Consider the following 22,500-nt stretch of genomic DNA (forward strand, 5'->3'; position numbering starts at 1 on the left):
TCACATGCATTGAACGGGACCGGCTAAGGGCGCAGTAATCTCATTTGCCATTCACTCATAAAAGGCCATTTGCCGTAAAACGTTTTTACAAAAGTGTAGTAACATAACTCAAGTATTGTTGCATTGTATTGTAAACTAAATTGTCCTGGTTTTCTAAGAACACCTTTGAACGTGAAATACTGTAAAATTACATCATGTTTGTCCAAACCATAGAGAAAATAACAGTTTTATATGGATGGTCCAAACACCAAATGCCTTCATGTTTCACCTTCCATATTGCACAACTACCTCTCTATTCCTTCATATCTCCTAACTCTGAAAAAGTATGCAAGGGTACGGGCTAGGGACAGTTGTAGGGCTAGACTTACCATAGGTCTACGGTTCTCCAACAGGTTGATGCCAACGATCCCTAAGAATGCTCCGAAACTCAGCTGGAGAGACAGGGAGGGAGAGGGTGAGACGCGGGGGTGGGGGGGGGGGACCTTTACACCTCAGGAGCATTTACATCTCATCCACATTAAATACAGAAATATGATATCTGGATCTGAATTGTGATAATATTGATCAATATCTAAGAGTAACAGAATATCTATTTGCCCCATCATGATTTGGGCTGGTTTGAATGTTGAAGCATAATCATTTTGAATCATAATCAGCAGAAATGCAAACAAACACAAACAAATCCACAATCCATGTTAATTATTTATGATGGAACTGGATGAAAACATCATTGCAGAGAGTGCTATTATGATGACTGTTATGACTGATGCTGGAATTGGCCGTTGTTGCAGTAACGCTCACTCACAGTGATGCCGGGGTAGTATCCAGCGACAGCAACGTTGCCTGTACGCGTTGCAGAAATGAGTCCCACCACCAACACCACCAGAGACAGACATAGCAGGGCGATGGTGACCCAGAGAGCTGTCTTCCGCCGCTTCAAATACTGAGCTGAGAGAGAGAAGGAATGAGAGAGAGAGGGATCAGGGTTGAACAGAGATGGTGAAAGGGGTAAAGGAGAGAGACAGAAAAGAAGAAAAGGATATGAAGAGGTATCATCATGATACATTAATCACCCCCTACACACATCGCACATGCACACGCACTCGCACAAGCATGCACACACACACACACACACACACACACACACACACACACACACACACACACACACACACACACACACTCTTCATAGAAGCAACAATCACCACTGAAATAATTATTCCACATTTACGCACAACCTTTACTCACACAAACCTGAGCAAACCATCATGTGCGCACTGCGCATGGGTTATAATAGATAACTGCGCTTCATAGACAGATGTGCCAATATGAGAGTGTCAAATAAGGCATAACATAGCTACTCAAAAAGAGTAGCATACAACCACTGCACCTGACCATGCTGCTTCATGCAGGCTTGTCTCCACACACGGTGCGCCATTCTCCCTAGACCATAAACTTTCTGCTGATAACGCAGCGAAAGTGACTTGCTTTCCAAATAATAAATTCTCAAGCATTGCGCGTCAATGGGCTTTTATCTTGTGTATTCAATACATGAGAATGTTGGTCTGCAAAATAATCTATATGGTTTTACCTGCGGGGTCATGGGGCTCTGTTATTGCTGGTGTTGTTGTTGTTGTTGTTGTTGTTGTTATTGAGGTTGCTGGTGGTGGTGGTGGTGGTGGTGGAGGTGGTACTGGTGGTTGAGCTGCGGGCTGCTGCATCCTGCCTCTGATATGGAGGGTTTACAATAAGAAATGTCCGAAGTTGGAATGGGGATATACGGCTGAAGTCCTCAGCAATCCTCCTCAAAATCTAGAAAGCACTTAGGCTGCAGGAGGCAATCCCGCCTCTTTCTCTCTGCATCCCAGCGTGTGCAGGTGTGTAATAACGTCGGCTTGGCGCGGGAATAACAATCTAAGAATCCGTCACCTGTCGCGCGGGCGTAGGTATATTGATTAACTCCCAAAAAGAGATTTTCCAGTTTTTAACAAAGTCGTCGTGCCCCAACAGCGTCTGTCACTAAGGTTACACAATTCTGCTCTGAACTTCCAGAACCCGACACCTCTCCGATGCTCTGTCACATAAGAGGACATGAGAGGACGCGCAGCAGGCGAGCTGAGAAGACGAGCCTTGAGAGTTTAGCCTACACCCCTTCTCAGCGCGTGCCAGCGCCCTAGATGAACCTTAGAGGTACCATAAATAATGTATGCGTTTAATCAGTGTTGAATCGTTAGTGGAATATGGTTAATTTCTGTTCATTATTTATTTGGCACTGCACGTGGTTGGCACAGCCAAGATGCATAAATCTCATGGATGGGTGTCAAAAGCTCATCTGTGAGTTTAGTAGTTGAGATACCCATACTGACTGAGAATGTAATCTAAACAAGGAAGGAAAGGAGCCTGTACTCGCATAACATAGGAATAGACTGGAATGGAGTATAATAGAACAGGATAGAATATAATAGAATAGAGTAGATTAGAGTAGAGTAGAGTAGTGTAGAATAGAGTTACATTGAAACTAATAAGGATATGTCTGTCCACCTGGTCCCACTGTCCTGTCAGTGCCTCGGCCCGGTGCCCGTTTCTGTCACTATGAAATACACCTGGACCACAAGCCTGGAAATACCAGGGGGAAATTTATGGGAGCTCTTTATGGGCTGTTAAAATCTCATCAGCACACTAGCAGGGCTGAGGAGGCTAAAGGCCATCTGTATTATAGAAATGCTCCTGTACCATAGGTGGATGTGTGTGGATGTAGGCAGGATACAGGATCTCATGTCTCCAACAATACAGCTGGATCATAGACTTCATGGTACATAATTGAACACCAATACAAATACGTTCTCATTGTAATGCAATTATACAATGTAAATAATAGCACAATGTACAATGAGGTCACCACCTTACTCATCTTGTAACTCTGTCTGTTCAATACACCACTCATTTAACACGTGTTTGAGCTCAGTGACACTGGTCATATAATCATGCTCAGTTTCAATCATTCAGTCAACACATGACACAGTGTATTTGGTGGTTTTATGGCAAAATATTTATTTTCGAATTCATAAACATGATCTGTAGGACATAATTACATAATCATTTACAGTTACTCAATGATTCTAGCTACAGTATTAGAGCTATATATACATATCGATTGCTAGATTAATTTCTAGCATTTTTATACACGTGCATTGGGGCATTAGACTTTTTTTTAATTTTTTTTAACCCTGCTCAGCAAAAGGTTCCTGTAAATATAGATAGATATATAGATAGATATAGAAGGATATATCAATTAGCATTCGGCATAGCAAAACAAACAAATAGTTTATTATCCATCCCCACCCTGCAAAAAGAAAACAATGTGTCATGAAAAACAAAAATAGACTTATTTTAGTCACTCGTATCCAGTGATATGGAATGTGACACATACATCTTTGAGCTTACATTGTAATATCAATATTTATTATCACAAAACATGAATGTAGCTCTGTTCTGGATTACGATTTGATCTCCCAAGACCTTGTGTACCTGCAGAAGGGTACATAGTAAAACAGATACATCAATGGGGTCATGGAAGTTTAATTCATATATCACATAAAATGTAATCTGAGAGAATTATGACGTGAGTTTGAAGGGGAAGAACAGTGCACATGACAACCAGATGAAACCAGTTTATGTTTTTTTGTGCACACACACACACACACACACTACCCTGTAAAATGTACATGGAAGAAAAGAATAAAGCAATTTTCTCATAAAATTAAATATGAAACTGAAACAAAAAAATACAAATTAAGTATTCATCAATGAGAAATAGTGAGATACAGTATTTAAACATATACTGTAGTTAGAATGATATTGCTGACAAACAAGACATTCCATCAGTACCACCTACATTCCATCTCATCGCCCTGCTCCCATTGGCTGGCCCCTGCCCTTTCACCACCTAATTTCCCCCTCGTCGGTCAGGGTAGCAAATCAGTCAGGGTAGTAATCATCTGACATCAAAGAGTTCCGTTTCCGTGGCGGTAGCCTTTATGACACGCAGCAGGTGGAGGACTTGGGCGGCTGCTCCACGATGGACTCCCTGCGGAGGTCGCTGGGCAGGGTCCCATCGGGACCCCACAGGTTGAGTTCCCCATAGATGCCCATCTCGATCATCTCCTCCTGCCAGGGGATGGAGATGTTTCCTATAGCAAACTCGTCAAAGAACTCCTTGTCTGGGGCTCCCAGGCCAACTCCCTTGACTGTGGAGAAGGCCCCCACGGCATCTATGTCCTTGGCATATACCCTCTTGGAGTCGGGTATAAAGGGAGGGGTCAGGATACCTGAGGAACAGAACACAGTAACATAGATTAGAGTTGGAGGGCAGTAGAACACACTGCACAATGCAAAGAGTGATATTACTGATTGTGAGCGTGCACTGCTCCTGTGTGTGTGCATGCATGCGTGTGCTCCTGTGTGTGTGTGTGTGTGTGTGTGTGTGTGTATGTGTGTGTGTGTGTGCGTGTGTGTGTGTGTGTGTGTGCGTGTGTGTGTCTGTGTGTGTGTGTGTGTGTGTGTGCGTGTGCGTGTGTGTGTGTGTGTGTGTGTGTGTGTGCATGTGTGCGTGTGTGTGTGTGCGTGTGTGTGTGTGTGTGTACACCTTCTATTCCCATGAAGGTGTTTGGTAGAGCAGGTGACAGGTGTATTGCACAGATGTGGAGCTAGTGTAGGACTAGTGTAGGACTAGTTTAGGACTAGTGTAGGACTAGTGTCTATCATGTGTTGTGGTTGTTGTGGTTTTAGTGATCGGCACCTTCCTCCAGCTTCCTCCAGTTGAGTTGGCTGAAGAAGGGGTGCGCCCGGAGTTCTTCACACGAGCCGTTCTTGAAGCCCAGCCTCTGGTCCACCGTCTTACATAGCAGGCCCTCGCAGATGGACTTGGCGTTCTCACTGAACTTCTCTGTGTAGGTAACAGGATCGTTCAGGATGCGCTTCTTCACTACCTTGTTCTCCACCTATGTGGGTGACAGCCCAGGTTAGGGTTAGAGTCAGGGTTAGGTTACACTGGAGAAGGTCAGCTATCGCCTCAGATGCTGACTCACGGTTGCATTATTCATCAGCACAGTCTGTCTCTGCTTCTTCCTTCAGACGCATACCCATGTTTACATGGTAAATGGTAAATGGACTGCACTTATATAGCGCCTTTTTTGCTGCTCCGAAGCTGCTCCAAAGCACTTTACAACGGCCTCTCATTCACCCATTCACACACACATTCATACACCAATGGCGGCAACAGAAGGCAGCAACTACATCCCAACAGAAGACTGACAACACAATCCAAAGTTAGTGTATTGTATCTATGAACAGTCAGCTACTGCGACAAGTGCACTTGTGATAGCTGCAAACTTTGTTTCAGTGTTATAGGTGAATAATTATATAAAATGATTTTGAATTGAAGACAACTGGGTATACTGTCACAACTGTCCCAATTTAAAGTGCTTCATGCTGATAGTGTGCTCTTGCAGTACCTATGTATGACCACAGGTGGGCAGAGATGAGCTGTCACTGAACAGCAACGAGAGAGCGATAATGGGCAGAGCGAGAGAATGGTAGAGAAGAGAGAGACGCAGCGAGATGAGGGGCCGGCCCACCTTCTCTCCCCGGGTTCTGAAGGGTCCCTTGGCAGCGATGAACTCGTACAGAGTGACCCCCAGGGTGAAGTAGTCCACAGAGTAGTCGTACTCCTCCGATTTCAACAGCTCTGGAGCCATGAACCCTGCAGGGGCCAAACGCCAAAGGTCACACAGAGGTCACACTGTGTACACAGGGAACTTCCAGGGACGGTCATCAAATATCTGCAGACCCAGGAGGTTATTCCAACAATGTGACAGGACCAGGAACAACACATGGGCTGCTGTCATCAGCTGTCGTCACAATAATTACTGCAATGAGTGTCTTTCTCTGGCCAGAGAATGTCCAGCTCACAACTCACTAGTACCTTTCCATACTTTGGCACTGCTGTATTTCAGGCACCATTGCACCAAGCCTTTTATAGCTTTGTACAATATGGCATGCTGAAAGCCGTGTGACCTGTGTCACTAATAGTTTTGACCAGTGTGTTAGCTCATGCCAGCTTCAGTGTCAGGTACAGGTCAGCTACAGGTCAGGTACAGGTCAGGTATAGTGAGGGCGGGTGAACCCATATGAGGCCTTGTAAGACCAGGTGAGGCCATGTAAGGCCAGGTAAGGGCATGTAAGGGCAGGTGAAGCCAAGTGAAGACAGGTGAGGGCAGGTGAAGACAGGGGAGGGCAGGTGAGGTCAAGTAAGGGCAGGAAAGACCAAGGGGAAGCCAGGTGAGGGCATGTGAGGTCAAGTGAGGGCAGGTGAGGTCAGATAAGGGCAAGAAAGACCAAGGTGAAGCCAAGTGAGGGCAGGTGAGGTCAAGTGAGGGCAGGTGAGGTCAAATAAGGGCAAGAAAGACCAAGATGAAGCCAGGTGAGGGCAGATGAGTGTACCGGGAGTTCCAGCGTAGCCTTTGATCTTGTTCTGGTCGTCCTTCATCTCCACAGCCAAACCAAGGTCAGAGATACGCACATTACCTGAGAGAGAGAGAGCAAACACAGGGACAATGTCAAACAAACGTCACAGATACGCAAGTTCTCCCTGAGAATACGTCCCTGCTTATGCCTTATGCATGTCCTTGTGTTTGTGTTAGAGTGAGATGGTGTGAGTTAAAGGAGTCCATTGTATGTGTGTGTGTGTGTGTGTGTGTGTGTGTGTGTGTGTGCATGCATGCATGCTTGCGTCGACATGTGTGTGTGTGTGTGTGTGTGTACCTTCATTATCCAAGAGCACATTCTCTGGTTTGAGGTCTCTGTATACGATTCTTTTCTGGTGCAGGTGTTCCATGCCCTGAATGATCTGTGCAGCGTAGTAACAGGCTCTGGGCTCGTCAAAGCCTGGGTTATTCTCATCCACGTTATAGATGTGAAACCTGGACACACAGAGGAGGGATGTGGGGTTACACACCTCATTGAACTGGGCAGAACATTCTCGTCATGTTAAACATGCACCTGTGGGAGACAGAGGGAAAGGGAGAGAGTGTGAGTTCATGCATGTGTGTGACTGATGATTGTTGTGTGTGAGTGTTGCTGCAGCCTTTGAAAGCTGCCTTTGCTGCAGCAAGAACAGCAACCCAGCGCGCCCTCCGGACCATGGAGGACGCCTGGTGGATACAGAAGGCGAAGGAGATCCAAAGCCTGGCAGACTACAACAACACCCAGGGCTTTTATGATGCCATTAAAGCATTGTATGGCCCCAGGAAGCGGGCGATTGCTCCAGTCCAATCAGTCAACGGTTAGACTCTCTTTAAGGACCGTCACGAGATCCTCGCCCGCTCGGGAAACCACTTTGAGTCTCTACTCAATCACACCAACCCCATTGACCCACATATTCTAGATAATCTCCCAGACATGCCATCAGTCACACACCTGGACACCCCACCACACTTCTCTGAGACCCGTCAAGCCATTGCGGGTCTAAAGAACAATAAAAGCCCTGGACCCGATGGCATCACAGCAGAGGTTTTCAAACATGGAGGGTACCTCCTCACACGCCGTCTGCACCTCCTGATCTGCAACATCTGGGAACATGAGACCCTCCCGCAGGACTGGAAGGATGCAAACATTGTGGTCATCTACAAGCAGAAAGGGGACAGAGCCGTCTGCGGAAACAGCCACAGAATCTCTCTCCTCTCCATTGCAGGGAAAGTGCTGGCGAAGATCATGCTGAACAGGCTGGTGGAGAACATCTCGGAAGCTGTGCTCCCGGAAACTCAATGTGGTCTTTGGAAGACCAGATCCACCACCGACATGGTCTTTGTCCTGAGGCAGCTACTGGAGAAGAGCAGAGAACACCGCGAGGATCTTTACATAGCCTTCATAGACCTAAGCAAAGCCTTCGACACCATCAGCCGTGAGCTGCTCTGGAAACACCTTGACAAACTTGGAGTACCACCCAAGTTCCTCTCCATCCTTCAGCAGCTGCATGACGGGATGCAAGCCAGAGTCCAGACGGGTGAACTCCAGTCTGAATTCTTTGAGGTAAATGTTGGGGTGAAACAGGGCTGTGTCTTGGCTCCGGTGCTCTTTAATCTCCTCCTCTCTGCCATCACCTGCGTCTTCCACGAGCATTGGGACACGAAGACGGTGTCCATGTGAAATATCGCCTTGATGGTAGTCTCTTCAACATCCGCCGGCTCCAAGCACATACAAAAACAAAGCCCTGGCAAATCTATGAGCTTCAGTACTCTGATGACTGTGCCATCTTAGCTCACAGCCCAGAGGCTATGCAGCACACTCTCAACATCATATCCAGTCTATACAAATCATTCGGTCTCCAGGTCCAAAAAAACGAAGTCATGTCCCAACTCACTTTCCAAACCTCTACACTTCCCAGCTTTCACATAAACGGTGTTCCACTTAAAACAGTGGATCATTTCACCTACCTCGGCTCCACTCTCCATGCTGCTCCCTTGACAGAGATACACACGCGTATCAATAAAGCCTCATCATCCTTTGGACGTCTCCGCAGCAGGGTTTTCGAAAACCGAAACCTGAAGGTCAGCACCAAGGTTGCCATTTACAATGCAGTATGTCTCTCCACTCTGCTCTATGGAGCAGAATCCTGGACCCCATACCGCCGGCACATCACCAACCTGGAGGCCTTCCACATCCGCTGCCTACAGAGGATCCTCGGCCTGTCCTGGGGTCCAGGAGTCCCCCACACAGACATCCTCAACAACACCAACTCATGTATGGACGCAGCTGTGGCCAAAAAACATCTTCGCTGGATAGGGCGCACCATATGCATGCCTGACCACCGCCTGCCCCGTCAAGTCCTCTAGCCAAAAGACACGCTTTAAGGACTACACCAGGGACCTCCTAAAGCGAGCAAACATCAACACCACGCAGTTTGAAACTCTGACACTCGACAGATCAGCCTGGCAAGTCACTTGTGCCACTGCAGTTTCCCAAATACACCAATCCAACCAAGACTGAAGATCCGAGAGGCGCAAACAACGACACCATCGGGCGGTTGGAATCCCCCTGGTATCTGGCTTCCCCTGCACCATCTGCGGACGGATGTGCGGCTCTAGGATCGGACTCAACGCCCATGAGAAGTGGCACCAGAGGCAGCGTCGCTGAAACCCCCCCCCCCATCCTTGGAGCAAGCGTCATCATCGAACGCGATGGACAGCTAAGATGGTGTGTGTGTGTGTGTGTGTGTGTGTGTTGGCATGCGTGCGTCTCTCACCTCAGGTCACCTCCATTCATGATAGTCATGACCAGACAGAGTTCGGTCTTGGTCTGAAAGGCGTAGGCCAGGGACACGATAAACCTGCTGTGGACGCGTGCCAGGATCCTCTTCTCCACCATTGCCCCCTGCAGGTCAGGATGGGAAAGGCTTGGTCAGTTACAGCAGCACAGACTGCAACAAGATAGTGTTACAAGATATCTGTTAATCATCATAGACGATTATTGATATGATCCACACAAAAAAAAAAATGTATATCTGTCTCGTGCAACATGGCCATCTTGACTATACACTACATGTGCTGTATACTCTATAATGTATACTGACTAGTGTGTTGACCCCACTGTAGACTTGATTGGTTGACCCCCCCCCTCCTAAGCCCCCAGCCTCTGTGCCATCATAACAGAAATATAACAGATCTGTTCCATTTATAAACATGGTGGGGTGTGCACTTCATTAGGGGCTCAATAATCGTTGTAATGCTGAAGGGTGCTAATCACAAAAGTAAGCCACAGGCTACTGTAGGCTACACACCCCCCTGACCACCTGTGTGTGTTTTCTAATTTGAGACTATAAGAAGAATTTATTAAATATAGGCCTGTCCTTTTAAGCGCCAGCCCATCAATTGGGAAAGACAGTTCTTGTAATGCTCTAGCTGGCCATTACTACACCCTGCTCAATATTTCACAATGTTCTACATTCGTTGATCTCCTCTTCACACCAGACCAAGCACAATCACCTCACTGGGCCAAGAATGACTTACAACTCAGTCAATTCTTACTTCCATCCATCTCACTAGACACACCACTGTAACACCCCAGTGGTCACGGTTCCACACCGTTGACCATTGCTTTATTTGAGGTCAAGGAAAGTGTTTCACTTCGACAAAATAAGGATCATCATTCTCTCTCTGTCTCTCCCTCTCCTCTCTCTCCCCTCCCTCTTTTCCTTCTGTCCGTCGTGTCTCATAGAAGACAAGCTGGTGTAAATGGTTGAACATTATGTAATAGTCCTGACTCCTGAATACTTGTCTTGTGTATCGAAATCCCCTCTGTAATCTGGAGCGACAAGACATTCTGCCAAAAAGGTCAAGGAGCTTGTACTGTATGCATAAGTCTCTGTTCTCTAATCGGCCCCGCACCTAGCATTGCTCATCCAGTAGACATGCTGTCTAGTACCCGTAGTATACGTATAAGTTCACACATATTATGATAGTTCACATACCGGTATGTGTCAGGTAAGCACATACAATACTACAAGGCAGGCTTTATTACTAGATTACATAATTTCTAATTCTAATGACAGTGATCTCTCCTTTGTCTATCACACACTAGAACAGAATAGAATGTCATACGTCTGCCCATCAGCATGCAAATGCACTCACCGACAGACATCCAATAATCTGACAGTGAATGTAACCGGTGAGAGAAACATTCCTTGAAACATAGTGGAATGTTCAAACCTCCCACAGAGTTCAGATTATATACATGCTAGCGCTACTCTACTAAACAGCCAGAAACACAACGTGGCTCCTGATTAACGACCCAGCAATTTCAGTTCAGATTTCCTTTGATTGTCTACTCCATCCGCCATCTACAGTAGAGCTCCTATGCTATTGTATTGTATTCTATTATCATTTTCATGGCCATCATCCATCGAACATTTCCCTGCAAACTGCCACAACCACGAAAGAACGAGAATCCTCTCCGCTCCCTCTCACCTCATAGCCTTTCCTCTTCTTCAGCCTCTTCTTGTTGAGCTTCTTGCAGGCGTACAGTTTCCCCGTGGCCTTGGTCTGGCAGGCAGACACCTCCCCGAAGCCCCCCTTGCCCAGCACTCGGAAGTCCAGGAACCATTCTGCGTCCATGGGCTGCATCTCCAGCCACTTCCACTGCAAGAACCTCTTCAGGTACATGCTCTCCAGATAGAAGGTGAAGGGCACCTCCTTGAGGAAGTCCAGCACGGTGGTCAGCGTCTCGGTAAACAGCTCGTCCCCGACCTCCTCGTGCTTTTCCTTCACCTTGGTGATGCTGTTCTCTGGGAGGAAGGGGCAGAACAGTTTGGCCGAGGGATCCATGTATCGTGAGAGGATCTTGGAGGCCTTCTTGGCCTTTCCCTGGTCGTCTGTCCTGTTGTACTCCTCCACGTCCTTCCACAGGCGCATGGGGCCCTTGTATTCGCTGTTGCCCTCCAGGAACTCCTGGAAGAGGCGCTTGCCGATGGGCTGGTCCACGCAGGCGCTCTGGAAGCCCATGTCCAGGGTCTCCCTGAGGCCCTCGCACACGGTGATGTGGGGCAGCTTCAAGCGCTCGTGGAACTTCTTGTCCCGGTTTGCTGCGGGGTTGCTCGGGCCATCGAAGCTCCCTCGCGCATCGATGTACTCCTTGTTGGCCACCAACGTGGTCATGCCACCGATATCCATGGCGACGACGCAAGGAAGGTGGAAGAAGAATGGAAAGACAGAGAGAGAGAGAGAGAGAGAAAGAAAGAGAGGGGGGGAGTGAGAGAGAGAGAGAGAGAGAGAGAGAGAGAGGGAAGGAGAAGAAGAATAGAAGAGATTTAATCTCAGATTAAATGAATGATTTAATCACAGATTGTGAAACGGAGTGGAAAGGCCCAACGCCCCTCGTCGCGGAGATGGAGAGAAGGCAGCGAGGAAAGGAGTAGACGAGTAGAGAAAGAGACAGATGGAGAGGTGGAAGGATGGAGTAATGGAGGGATAACCAAAATGCTTAGACGGATTAGAGTTTCTCAGACTTGGTGATTCATTCCATGCAGCAGAGCAGGATGGTCTGTCTTTCCCCGAGAGTACACACCCGTCACTCACACACACGCAGGCGCACACGCACACCATACACACACACACACACACACACACACACACAAACACACACACACACACACGCACACACACATCCAGACACAGACACAGATCTCCCTGACTCAACACCTTTGTGTAAAGACTATCCACTAATTCCACTAATTCCATAATGCCTTCCCCCATGTTAACCAGTGAGGAGTGGAGTTCATTGTGTGAACGAAGGGGGGGGTGGGTGAGAGAGATACAGTAGTAGCATTCATAGTAGCATTCAAGAGGTGGGTGGTAGGGTAGAGGAATGTAGTGAATGTACAGTAGCTCTAGGCCCAGAGTCAGAAGTCTTTTCTCAATCGTTTGTGTTCTCTCGACCGTCATCCACTCACGTCCTACACTCACGTCCTCCTCAAAAAAACATTGGAGGAGAAGACCAAAGGGGAGGAACTTAGATTTTGCGTTTTCATTATGACGCAAGTTGAGGACGGAGGAGAGGAGGCGAGGTGTCGGGTTCCTAACAATTAAGAAAGGGCTATAGAGCCTTGCCCACATCATGATCACAGATATTCTGCCTCTGTGCTGGGTGACCCTTGACGTCCTACATTAGATCACACCCTCTTCCACTTCAAGGAAAAACACAGCACATGATATATTGTGGGGCGGCTGTGGCTCAGGAGGTAGAGCCGGTGTCTAACAGTTGCAAGGTCGGAGGTTCGATCCCCGGCTGGCCACGTGGCCCAAACTGCCCCCAATGAGCGGGCTGGCGCCTTGCATGGTAGCTTGCCGCCATCGGTGTGTGAATGGGTGAATGAGAGGCCATTGTAAAGCGCTTTGGAATAAGGCGCTATATGTGCAGTCCATATTATAAGCAGTTTTCTCTACTCCTCATAGAGCCACATCTCTCTACAAAGGTGAAATGTGCTCAAATCCAGGCAGAATGTCCTAAAGCTCCAACAATCACTTTTTTAAGTAAAAAATACTTTCTAACTAATCTAACAGAAGAATCTTACAATCCATGAATGGCTACAGTGTCATTAATGCTGTAACGCTTCTGTGTCTTTGATAGGGCTAGTAACAACTCCAGTTTACTCTGGCTGCGTCCAGATCACACCTTCACACCTCAAGGTGACACTGGGTTTCCCTTCAAGTCCAGCGGACACGGGTGATGGTGTGGGTGGGGAGACTTAGCCCACACCTGCGCATGGCTGGCCAAGTCCTGCCACCATACCTGGAGCGGGCCCTTATCAGAAAATATAAATGAGCCGTCCAAAAGCACACATCTCACACCTCACACCAACCAGAGAGGAGGGTAGAGGGGATGAGTCACAGACACGTATAGAGTCGGAGAAAGACTGAGAGACAGGGCCGCTAACAATACCTCCAAAAACAGTGGTCTCTGGTCTGGGTCTAGTCTTTAGGCAGACAACATGGCAACCCTGAAGAATAAGAGGACATGTGGCCAGCGCTGTGAAGACTTCGGACATTTCGTCTGGAACTCCGACAACGGGACCTTTATGGGCAGGACACCAGAGAAATGGGGTACGTACATGGAGAAACAAAGGGTTGTGTGTGTGTGTGTGTGTGTGTGTGTGTGTGCGTGTTATGCGTGAGTGTGTGTGTGTGTATGTGTGCAGTATTCATCTAAGAGATACAGGTCGGTGTGTAAAGTATACGTGTGGATTATGTACCAGTATACAATGAGTTGGCATGGTCTGTTTTGTTTGGGCTCTGTTTTAGCCCTCTGAGTCAACTGATAAACTAATAGGCTCTTGATTAGTTAAGTCAGAGGTGTTGTTGCTAGGTAGAAACACAAGCTCAATTAGAGGGTCTCGAAGCCCAGGAGGAACAGCAGGGGAGGTTCTAAGCAATGGTTTCAGTGGCTAAATCATGAACCAAAGCTATGGATTAGCATGCAATTGTTGTCTTTGCCCAACAGATTTACAATCCCCCCATAATCTCCACACACACACACACACACACACACACACACACAGATGCATGCACGCACGCACGCACGAACACACACACACACACACACACTCCACAACTCAAGCCCAGGACAAGTGGCATGTGTATACAGTTGTACCTGACTTTGCGGTGTCCTCTTGGTGTCAGCGTGTGTTTGAGTGTGTTTGAGTATGTGGACATTAGATAAGAGAGATAGGGGGAGGGAGTTGAGATATGAGCTGGTTTCTGAGGGGCAACACCGCCTCTGTCCTCTGGGCCATGTCACGGTCACATACACAAAGGGCACCTTGGCCATACAACCTGAATACACAATACCCGTATAAGAAGATTGGAAATACACATGCCAACTCTACACCAGTACCCAAGGCAACGGAAGGCACAGCAGATGGGACGATTGTTGGGCAGTAGTATCAATAGATACTCCTCTCACTTTTTCTCGCTCTCCCTCTCTCTCCCCTGTAGTCTACATCAGCTTGTACTACGCTGCCTTCTATGTGGTGATGACAGGGCTGTTCTGTCTGGCCATCTATGTGCTCTTGTACACGCTGGATCCTTATTGCCCTGACTACCAGGACCAGCTGAAGTCGCCAGGTAAGAATGACACTGAGTGTGACTGCCTGATGCCCCCCCCATCCCCCCCTGTAGCATTCATTCCTGGTTTAGTCTGTGAGATCGTGGCTTGTTAATAGTGCTTGCTAACCTCTCATCCCACTCTCTCTGTCCCTCTCTCTCTCTCTCTCTAGGGGTGATGGTTTGGCCGGATACGTACGGAAGGGAGGAGGTAGAGATCACCTACAACACTTCTGACCCAGCCAGCGTGTCCAAGATGTCCAACTGCCTGAGAGACTTCCTTGTCCGTCAGTACTGAGCCGATTGCCTCAAAACACATGCATTTGCTACTGTTGCTCATGATATAGGCCTACTCTTGCCTTCCCAAATGAAAATAAATGAAAATAAATGGCCCCAAGTCAATCAAATGTACCATAATTTCAATCTAAAACATTTGAAGTCTCGCTTGAGTTCATTTCCCTCCATCTCAAATTGTCTGTCTTTCTCTCCCCTCGCACTCTCTCTTCCTCCCCTTCCTTCTCTCTCTTTCTCTCCCCGTCTCCCTCTTCCTCTCCCCCAGCCTACAACGACACCACCCAGCACCACTGTCACACCCATAACTGTACTAAGGGTCAGTATAACATCCAGCACCGGTTCACGGCACAACACACCAAGTACTCCTGCCCCTTCTACCAGAGCACGCTGGGGCCCTGCGCCGGCGCCGGCGCCTCAGACCCCACCTTTGGCTACAACTGTTCCATGCCATGCGTCCTCATCAAGATGAACAGGGTGCGTTCAGAAACCATCTAACTTACTTGGTTAATGAAGTGCCTTCCCACTTTCAACAGGTGCTCAAAGTACTGGAAACTCTCCCACTCATCAGTGGAGGCTGGAGGTAGAAATCAGAGGAGTGTTCATTGAAATGTATACCCTTCCTCCTTCCTTTCCATGCAATACAATGAGGCCATCCTCTGGTTTCTACCTCCAACAGCCTCCCCTTCCATTCATATTCGGGCAATTAGGAGCTGGGCCATGGCACTACGGTCCTCATTATGTGACCATAAACTACATATTCTGTTGAAATATTCAAGTCAAAGTGTCTCCCCAGATCATTAACTTTCTGCCCAACGAGAAGGACCACGTGGCTCCGTACGTGAAATGCACTGTTGAGGTGGGTACAGTATGGGAGGTAGCACTCTGGCATTACATCATAGTCAGGACCTGTGACATCTCTTACATTGCATTTTCTATCTGCAACATTATAGCCTGTGTGTGTGTGTGTGTGTGTGTCTGTGTGGGAGCAGAGTGGACAAGACAATATACATCAGATTGAGTACTTCCCTACCAATGGAACCATCGACCAATCGTACTTCCCGTACTACGGCAAACTGGCACAGGTAAGCACATGACCGCTGACACCCCGTCTCCAAGCAACCCCTAGTCCCTACTGTTTAGTTTTCATACAATCTGTCACACTCTATATCAATGATGTGGTACATTCTAATAAAATCTCAATGAAATAAAGTTGTGAATTGAATACCTAATTGATACGTCATTGATCTACCTGTTTTAAAGTAGGCTTATTGATAAACCATAAAGAGCTGTCTGAACCTAACCTCTCTGTTACCTTTACCCTCCCCTCCCCTCCCGCCACCCCCCCCGCCTCCCCTCCATCCAGCCCACATACATCAACCCCCTGGTAGCGGTGCGGTTCACCCTGGTGAACAAGAAGGAGGCTACGATTGTGTGTCGGGTGGTGGCCAAAAACATTGCCTATCAGAACATCCATGACCCTTATGAAGGCAAGGTGCTCTTCCACCTCAAAGCCGTGCATTAACATCAGCCAGCACAAAAGAGAAACATCCCCTCATCTGGCAAGACTGGGACCGTTGTCCCACAAGGGGCCTTAAAAGTGTCCTGAGAGTACTAGAAGTGTTCAATTTCAGTCCCTAGCTCCTAACAGGTGTTGGTGGACTTGAAATGAAGAGATAGGTGAAGGCAATATGGCTGAAACGCCATCACCATGATGCTTTCACCTTCCCAATCCTTCACATTTAAAAAGTAAACAAACACAGAACGGATAAGGACTGAGGGCCAAAACTGAATTTTCCACCACAGAAAATGTTACATAATCCCACCACCCTAACACCTAAAGCCAAATCTCATTCAGCACAAAAAGTGAGGGCAAACATTTCCAAACAGAGGTAGTGCTGTACCTGAACGTGTCTGAGGAACACATTTGCGTTCCTTCTTTGAAAATGTCTTCTACCCTTTTCTCCTACTAAAACACAACCCAGGAGCTTATCTCAAATCCAACCACTAACTCCATGGAAATCAGAACACTTAGCCAATGTCATTTATATATCTTAATCTTTGAATATGGAATGTATGTATTTCCTCTACTGAGTTCAGCTTGTATAACCAAGATTCTGTATGGTATGCTTTGCTATTATGATTCGCTCATATGAACACCATGAAATTGTATTAAAAAAAAAATACAAAGACACAAGGATATGAAAAAGTCTCTATATTTATTCTCTATAATTTCCAAACTAAGTTAGCTAACAGAAAAAAAAGATATGGTATTGCAAAGAGTCACGTTCAACACATGTATTGTTCTGCCAACAAAAGTTCAAGGGGTTGTTCACTACTCCCAAGCTTGGCTTTTTTTCCACATACAATCTTGTATAACATGTTTCAATCCCATTGATATGGAGCTTTCAAAATAATTCCATGTACTGATCCAATGCAGTTGTGCCTCTTCTGGGTCTCATTCATAAGGACAAACGCATCATTTTGAAACATATCAGCCTGCTTTGACTGAATGGACTCTCGGGAGTTCTAATTCAGTTTGAGAACTTCACTCCCATTATCATGAATATGGGTTTGATTTCAAAAGAGGGCAGTTTTGCCTTCTCTCCATGTTCTGCGCACCAGTTAAATCGTCAGAGCAGGGACCACTGGGTATCAAAACCATACATCACGTCAGTGCTCTGCAGAATCCTGAAAATAGCTGCCAACAGAACAGCAGAAGGAACACACACACATATACACACACACACACACACACACACAACACTGGCAGACACACTCACCCAAAATAAGATTAAGAAATATGCAAAGTATATATATAAAAAAAAAAGAAGAGAAACCACAAGAATAAGGATTTTCATTCACGTCATTGACGCCACCACTGTACACATTCTCACACACAGCACCGGGGTGGGGGGGGGTGGAAATCAGGGGGTTCAGGAGGAATCTTTCTGTGGCCATATTCACAGAGTTTGGCAGGAAAAGAAAGCCATGTCGTATAATGGGGAGGGGCGGGCTTTGCAGCACTTTGTGTAGATTAGGATCTGAAACACACACACACACACCACACGCATTCGAAAATAAAAAGGGTACAAAATGTCCTTGGCAGCAAAGACTACTTTTCCCAGAAGGCCATAGATGAGCTCCATGCAATCTGAAGGCAGTTGAGGAGAACAGAGGCGACTCTTTAAATGGCTTCCTCTCTTAGCACTGTTTGGATGAGGAGTCAGTGACGGAGTGAGAGAGAGAAGAGAGAAACTTGGTTGCTGTTTTTTTTTTACGGACACCCAACCAACTGTGCTGCTTGGATGCGAGAACCAGTGGTTTAGTCATCATCGTCAAAGTCCTCTTCATCGTCCTCCTCCTCATCGTCCTCCTCCTCCCCCATGTAGGACATGGGGGTGTGGCCGCGTGAGCCGCTGTTGGAGCTAGACGCTGCCCCGCTCGCCCTGTGTACGACACAGACAGGGGGAGGAGTTAGAACCTGCGTCCTGTGGCAGTCATTATTGCCACCGTGTAGATCTGAGACAATTTGATGGTGCTTACACCTATGGTAAAAACTAGGGGTGTAACGATACATCGATTCACATCGATGCATCGATTCATTGACTAACGATCTGATTACATCGACGCAATGTAAAAACATCGATCTATATCGTCATCTTATGCGCGCAGAGAGAGAGAGACTTGAAAAAGATACGAATGTTTTTCTTTTTTGATGAGAGACAGTAAGTCTATCCCTTTTAATATATATTTTGGAACATCTCTCTGAACCAGGGAAGTGAACATACTCGCGTTCGCAATGAGTTCGCATTCACCGTGTGTGACTGTCTACTCTGGCTCGGCTCCACTTCTCGGCTCCTCCTCCTCTCGCGTTCGGCAATCTCCGGTAATCTTCGGAAATGTTCGGCTTGTGTGAGTGCGTCTAATGAGAGTGCGTCTAACGGGAGTCTAATGGGCGAATACATTGACCGTTTTGGACACCAAAGATATTTTTTTACATCTACTCTTCGAGGCGAATCCAGTCAGACCAATATCAGACCTGCTGGACGTGTGTGACACGTGTGTGGACGTGTGTGTGTGTGACTGGATGTCTCTCTGAACCTGTGTGTGTGTGTGTGTGTGTGTGTATGTTAATGAGCTGTATGTTAATTACCACTTATTACAATTGATAATTGTGTTAGATTGGCATATGATATCGCATCATATCGATCATATCGTCATATCGATCTTGAATCGAATCGAATCGAAATCGTATCGTGACTGACATTGTGATATCGTCAAACATTGTATCGTCATACAAACAAATCGATATAATATCGTATCGTGATGAAGCTGGTGATTTACACCCCTAGTAAAAACCCCCAACTAAGCCAATATCTACCATATTGCTTACACCTATCCAATCCTCTCAGATCTACACAAGTGCTGGGGGGGCGGAGGGGTGGATGTGGGACTCACCCGCTGGTGTGATGACGCCCTCCGTTAGCAGACGACGCTCCTGTTAGGTAGACGTTGCTGATCGGGCCCTTGGCCATTTCTGGAGGAGAAAAAAAACAGACAACTGGTTGAAATATCTGCTCTTTTATCCTGACATTCTTTAAACGTCCCTTGAAGCATTGTTTTGGGGGGGGGAGGGGGTTAGGGCTGGTTTCCCCACAGAGATGACTGTGTGTCTGCCCTTCTATACTGACCAGTGACGTAGGGCTCCAGAGCTTTGGGCACCAGGCTGCGGGCCACCTTCAGGTCCTCAGGGGAACACTTGCCCACCTCCAGACCACAGGCCATGCCCATACGCTTCAGCACCTCGATGTCATCGTGGATCTCAAACATGTTGTCAAAGTTGAACAGGTACTCAAACCTGTGGGGGGGGGGGGGGGGGAGAGAGGGATTGGAAATGATTCGTTATAAAACTTATACAAAACAGTAGAAAGTGGACACTTGCGCTTTGCTGTGTAAGAGAAGAAAAACTAACGGAATACACTAACAAGAATCACCTTTACCGTGCAGGACAGGGCAGGATCTGGAACCACCACACCCACCCACACACACACACACACACACACACACACACACACACTTTCTCTGCTTACTTGTCGTTGGAGATGCTGCAGTCGATGACTGTCCTCTTGCTGGTGTTGATGATGATGAAGGGCAGGTTGATGACAGAGTTGGGGGGCGGAGCTCTACCGGCCTGCTGTTCCGCCTGCCGGTTCCTTTGCACCAGCCTCTTGAAGGCAATTTGCTGAACAGGACGGAAAGTCACAAGGGACAAGAAAGTCAAAATGAGATGTTAAAAATCATATTGTCAGAGTAATCAGAGTAAGTGATTGTTAATATGCCAATGGCTCTTTGTGCATCTTCTTTGTGCTTTTTTACACACACACACAACACTTTTTCAGGTACTTGTCCTTCGGACAAGTGAACTTATCTTTTACTTGTCCGAGAGCTCAAGTAATTTGTCCAAAAATGACGACGCGCGTGTGTGTCTGTCTACTAACACACTACAAGCTAGTAATACATTACATTACAATTCCAACAATTACTGTAGATCTACGTGCACACCAGAGAACGTTCGATTTCAAAGTTTAAAGTAAAGAGGTCATGCCAACATTAATGTTTTGATTCAAAGGCATGATTTGCCAGATTCTCTAGGCATGATTGTTCGACAGCTCTGTACTGAAATAAGATATGAAGATATAATCAATACAAAATATGTGCCCAAGACTTCCTTCTTTCATTTGGTATGACATTATACCATTGTGATGTATTGTGCCTAGTAAATAATAGACAGCGTGTGACAACATAGCCCACGCTCCCCTACTCAGTGGACATAGATTGTTTGACAAGGCAGCTACATTGACAAGGCAGCTACATTGACAAGGCAGCGTACATTGACATGGCAGCGTACATTGACAAGGCAGCTACATTGACAAGGCAGCGTACATTGACAAGGCAGCGTACATTGACAAGGCAGCGTACATTGACAAGGCAGCGTACATTGACAAGGCAGCGTACATTGACAAGGCAACTACATTGACAAGGCAACTACATTGACAAGGCAGCGTACATTGACAAGGCAACTACATTGACAAGGCAGCGTACATTGACAAGGCAGCGTACATTGACAAGGCAGCGTACATTGACAAGGCAGCGTACATTGACAAGGCAGCGTACATTGACAAGGCAGCGTACATTGACAAGGCAGCGTACATTGACAAGGCAACTACATTGACAAGGCAGCGTACATTGACATGGCAACTACATTGACATGGCAACTACATTGACAAGGCAACTACATTGACAAGGCAACTACATTGACAAGGCAGCGTACATTGACAAGGCAGCAGACATTGACATGGCAGCATACATTGACAAGGCAGCAGACATTAACAGAACACCAGCAATGGTGCTGGTGTTTCGTCAGATGACATTTTGCGTTTCCCACTTTTCTTGGAACCTGGCCAGTTTTAGGTGCTTGAAGGAACATTGTGCTTGCTGGCTTGCGTACGGACCTTAACTACGGCCTTCACTACGGACTTAAAATGTCCACAAGCCAACTTCGCGGTCAAGAAGGTTATTTGCGGGCAGTGGAGTTAATAACGGTCACGCGCACGCAATAGCGTTAGAATTTCAGATACAAGCTACGCCGCCTCATAGGCAGCGAGAATGAGGTGCAGCATAAGTCATTAAAACATTTATTACTTTGCCGATCGGACAACTGAAGGAGGAATTAATTTTTTTCAGGAGGTGCAGGAAGTGTAGGAGGAAGTTCACTTGTCCGAACATAAAATGTACAAGCCTTAATGTCGAGCCCCCACACACACACACACACACACACACGCGACTGCTTACCTGGAGAATGAGCTCTTGCAGTTGAGACTGTTTCTGCTTGATCCTCTCCAACCTCTTTTGTCTCTCCACCTGGTGATGAGTAGGTGTCTGTGAGTGTGTGAGAGTGTTTGGAAGAACAGGTCCATGTGTGTGTGGCTCCCTCTCTCACCTCTAGGTTCTGGCACTCCTGTGCAGAGTTGGTAGGCAGGCCGATCCACTTGATCTCCTTCTTCTCTTTCGAGATGATGTTCATGGCCATGAGGACGTTGAGCGCGTCGTACACACGCCGACGGATGTTCTTCTGGTCATACACATGCTAGAGAACAACACGGAAAGGTCAGAGGTCAACTCACACGCCAGCAACGTTGGTCACATCCGCCTCCTGTCGGGATGTACGGAAGACGCGTGCGGCTCGTGGATTGGACCTTCCCATTTGACCTTCCCGTTTGGCTTCTGTGTTTATGGAACACCACTCTGATAGGGTGATTCCAGACATGTGACAGGAACACTTGTGGAAGTCGACTCACCGATTCGCCGGGGGAGATGAGCTGGTCGTTGGCGCTGAACTCTGCCACCAGCTCGTCCGCCACCTCGTTGTAGGTAGTCACGCCTTTCTTCTGGACCTTCTCACACACCTTCATGGAGAAATGCCTCAGGCCCTTCCCGTTCTTGTCCCCCTTCTTACCGCGCTTCCTGGAACACGGACAATCAGAGAGACGGTTAG

At 47.1% G+C, this 22,500-nt stretch overlaps 4 protein-coding genes across 4 annotated transcripts in view; 1 reads left to right on the forward strand and 3 right to left on the reverse strand.

The window, feature by feature from the left end:
- Nucleotides 1-1,438, reverse strand: part of tmem255b (transmembrane protein 255B) — a gene marked incomplete at both ends in the record, with an annotated part of 16,058 nt that extends 14,620 nt beyond the window's left edge. Inside the window, 3 exons of the mRNA XM_080526381.1 lie at nucleotides 369-431; nucleotides 806-948; nucleotides 1,396-1,438. Coding sequence (XP_080382507.1) covers nucleotides 369-431; nucleotides 806-948; nucleotides 1,396-1,438 — 249 coding nt within the window. The remainder of the gene's footprint in view (nucleotides 1-368; nucleotides 432-805; nucleotides 949-1,395) is intronic.
- Nucleotides 1,439-4,035: 2,597 nt separating this feature from the next.
- Nucleotides 4,036-11,723, reverse strand: grk1a (G protein-coupled receptor kinase 1 a; the record flags this gene model as incomplete). The annotated part of the gene is made up of 7 exons (XM_080532107.1): nucleotides 4,036-4,328; nucleotides 4,799-5,000; nucleotides 5,637-5,761; nucleotides 6,502-6,585; nucleotides 6,823-6,980; nucleotides 9,302-9,429; nucleotides 11,022-11,723. The coding sequence occupies 7 exons, from the start codon at nucleotides 11,721-11,723 to the stop codon at nucleotides 4,036-4,038; spliced, it is 1,692 nt and encodes a 563-aa protein (XP_080388233.1).
- A 1,817-nt stretch (nucleotides 11,724-13,540) lies between these two features.
- Nucleotides 13,541-16,467, forward strand: LOC308153297 (potassium-transporting ATPase subunit beta-like; the record flags this gene model as incomplete). The annotated part of the gene is made up of 7 exons (XM_080526392.1): nucleotides 13,541-13,652; nucleotides 14,544-14,672; nucleotides 14,825-14,938; nucleotides 15,211-15,419; nucleotides 15,739-15,801; nucleotides 15,935-16,027; nucleotides 16,309-16,467. The coding sequence occupies 7 exons, from the start codon at nucleotides 13,541-13,543 to the stop codon at nucleotides 16,465-16,467; spliced, it is 879 nt and encodes a 292-aa protein (XP_080382518.1).
- A 1,400-nt stretch (nucleotides 16,468-17,867) lies between these two features.
- Nucleotides 17,868-22,453, reverse strand: tfdp1b (transcription factor Dp-1, b). The gene is made up of 7 exons (XM_080533094.1): nucleotides 22,304-22,453; nucleotides 21,946-22,092; nucleotides 21,798-21,866; nucleotides 20,036-20,187; nucleotides 19,637-19,803; nucleotides 19,404-19,482; nucleotides 17,868-18,391 (listed from the first exon to the last, which is right to left on the reverse strand). The coding sequence occupies exons 1-7, from the start codon at nucleotides 22,415-22,417 to the stop codon at nucleotides 18,268-18,270; spliced, it is 852 nt and encodes a 283-aa protein (XP_080389220.1). The 5' UTR covers nucleotides 22,418-22,453; the 3' UTR covers nucleotides 17,868-18,267.
- Nucleotides 22,454-22,500: the final 47 nt, after the last annotated feature.

Source organism: Nansenia antarctica (genome assembly GCF_963989245.1).
Source record: "Nansenia antarctica genome assembly, chromosome: 1".
Classification (NCBI taxonomy): Eukaryota; Metazoa; Chordata; class Actinopteri; order Argentiniformes; family Microstomatidae; genus Nansenia; species Nansenia antarctica.

Coding starts and splice junctions, on each gene's coding strand:
- tfdp1b (XM_080533094.1), bottom strand. CDS start 22,417: ATGAAGGTGTGTGAGAAGGTCCAGAAGAAAGGCGTGACTACCTACAAC. Junction 22,093..22,303: donor TCATCTCCCCCGGCGAATCG/GTGAGTCGACTT, acceptor GTTGTTCTCTAG/CATGTGTATGACCAGAAGAA. Junction 19,483..19,636: donor TCTGGAGCCCTACGTCACTG/GTCAGTATAGAA, acceptor TTTCTCCTCCAG/AAATGGCCAAGGGCCCGATC.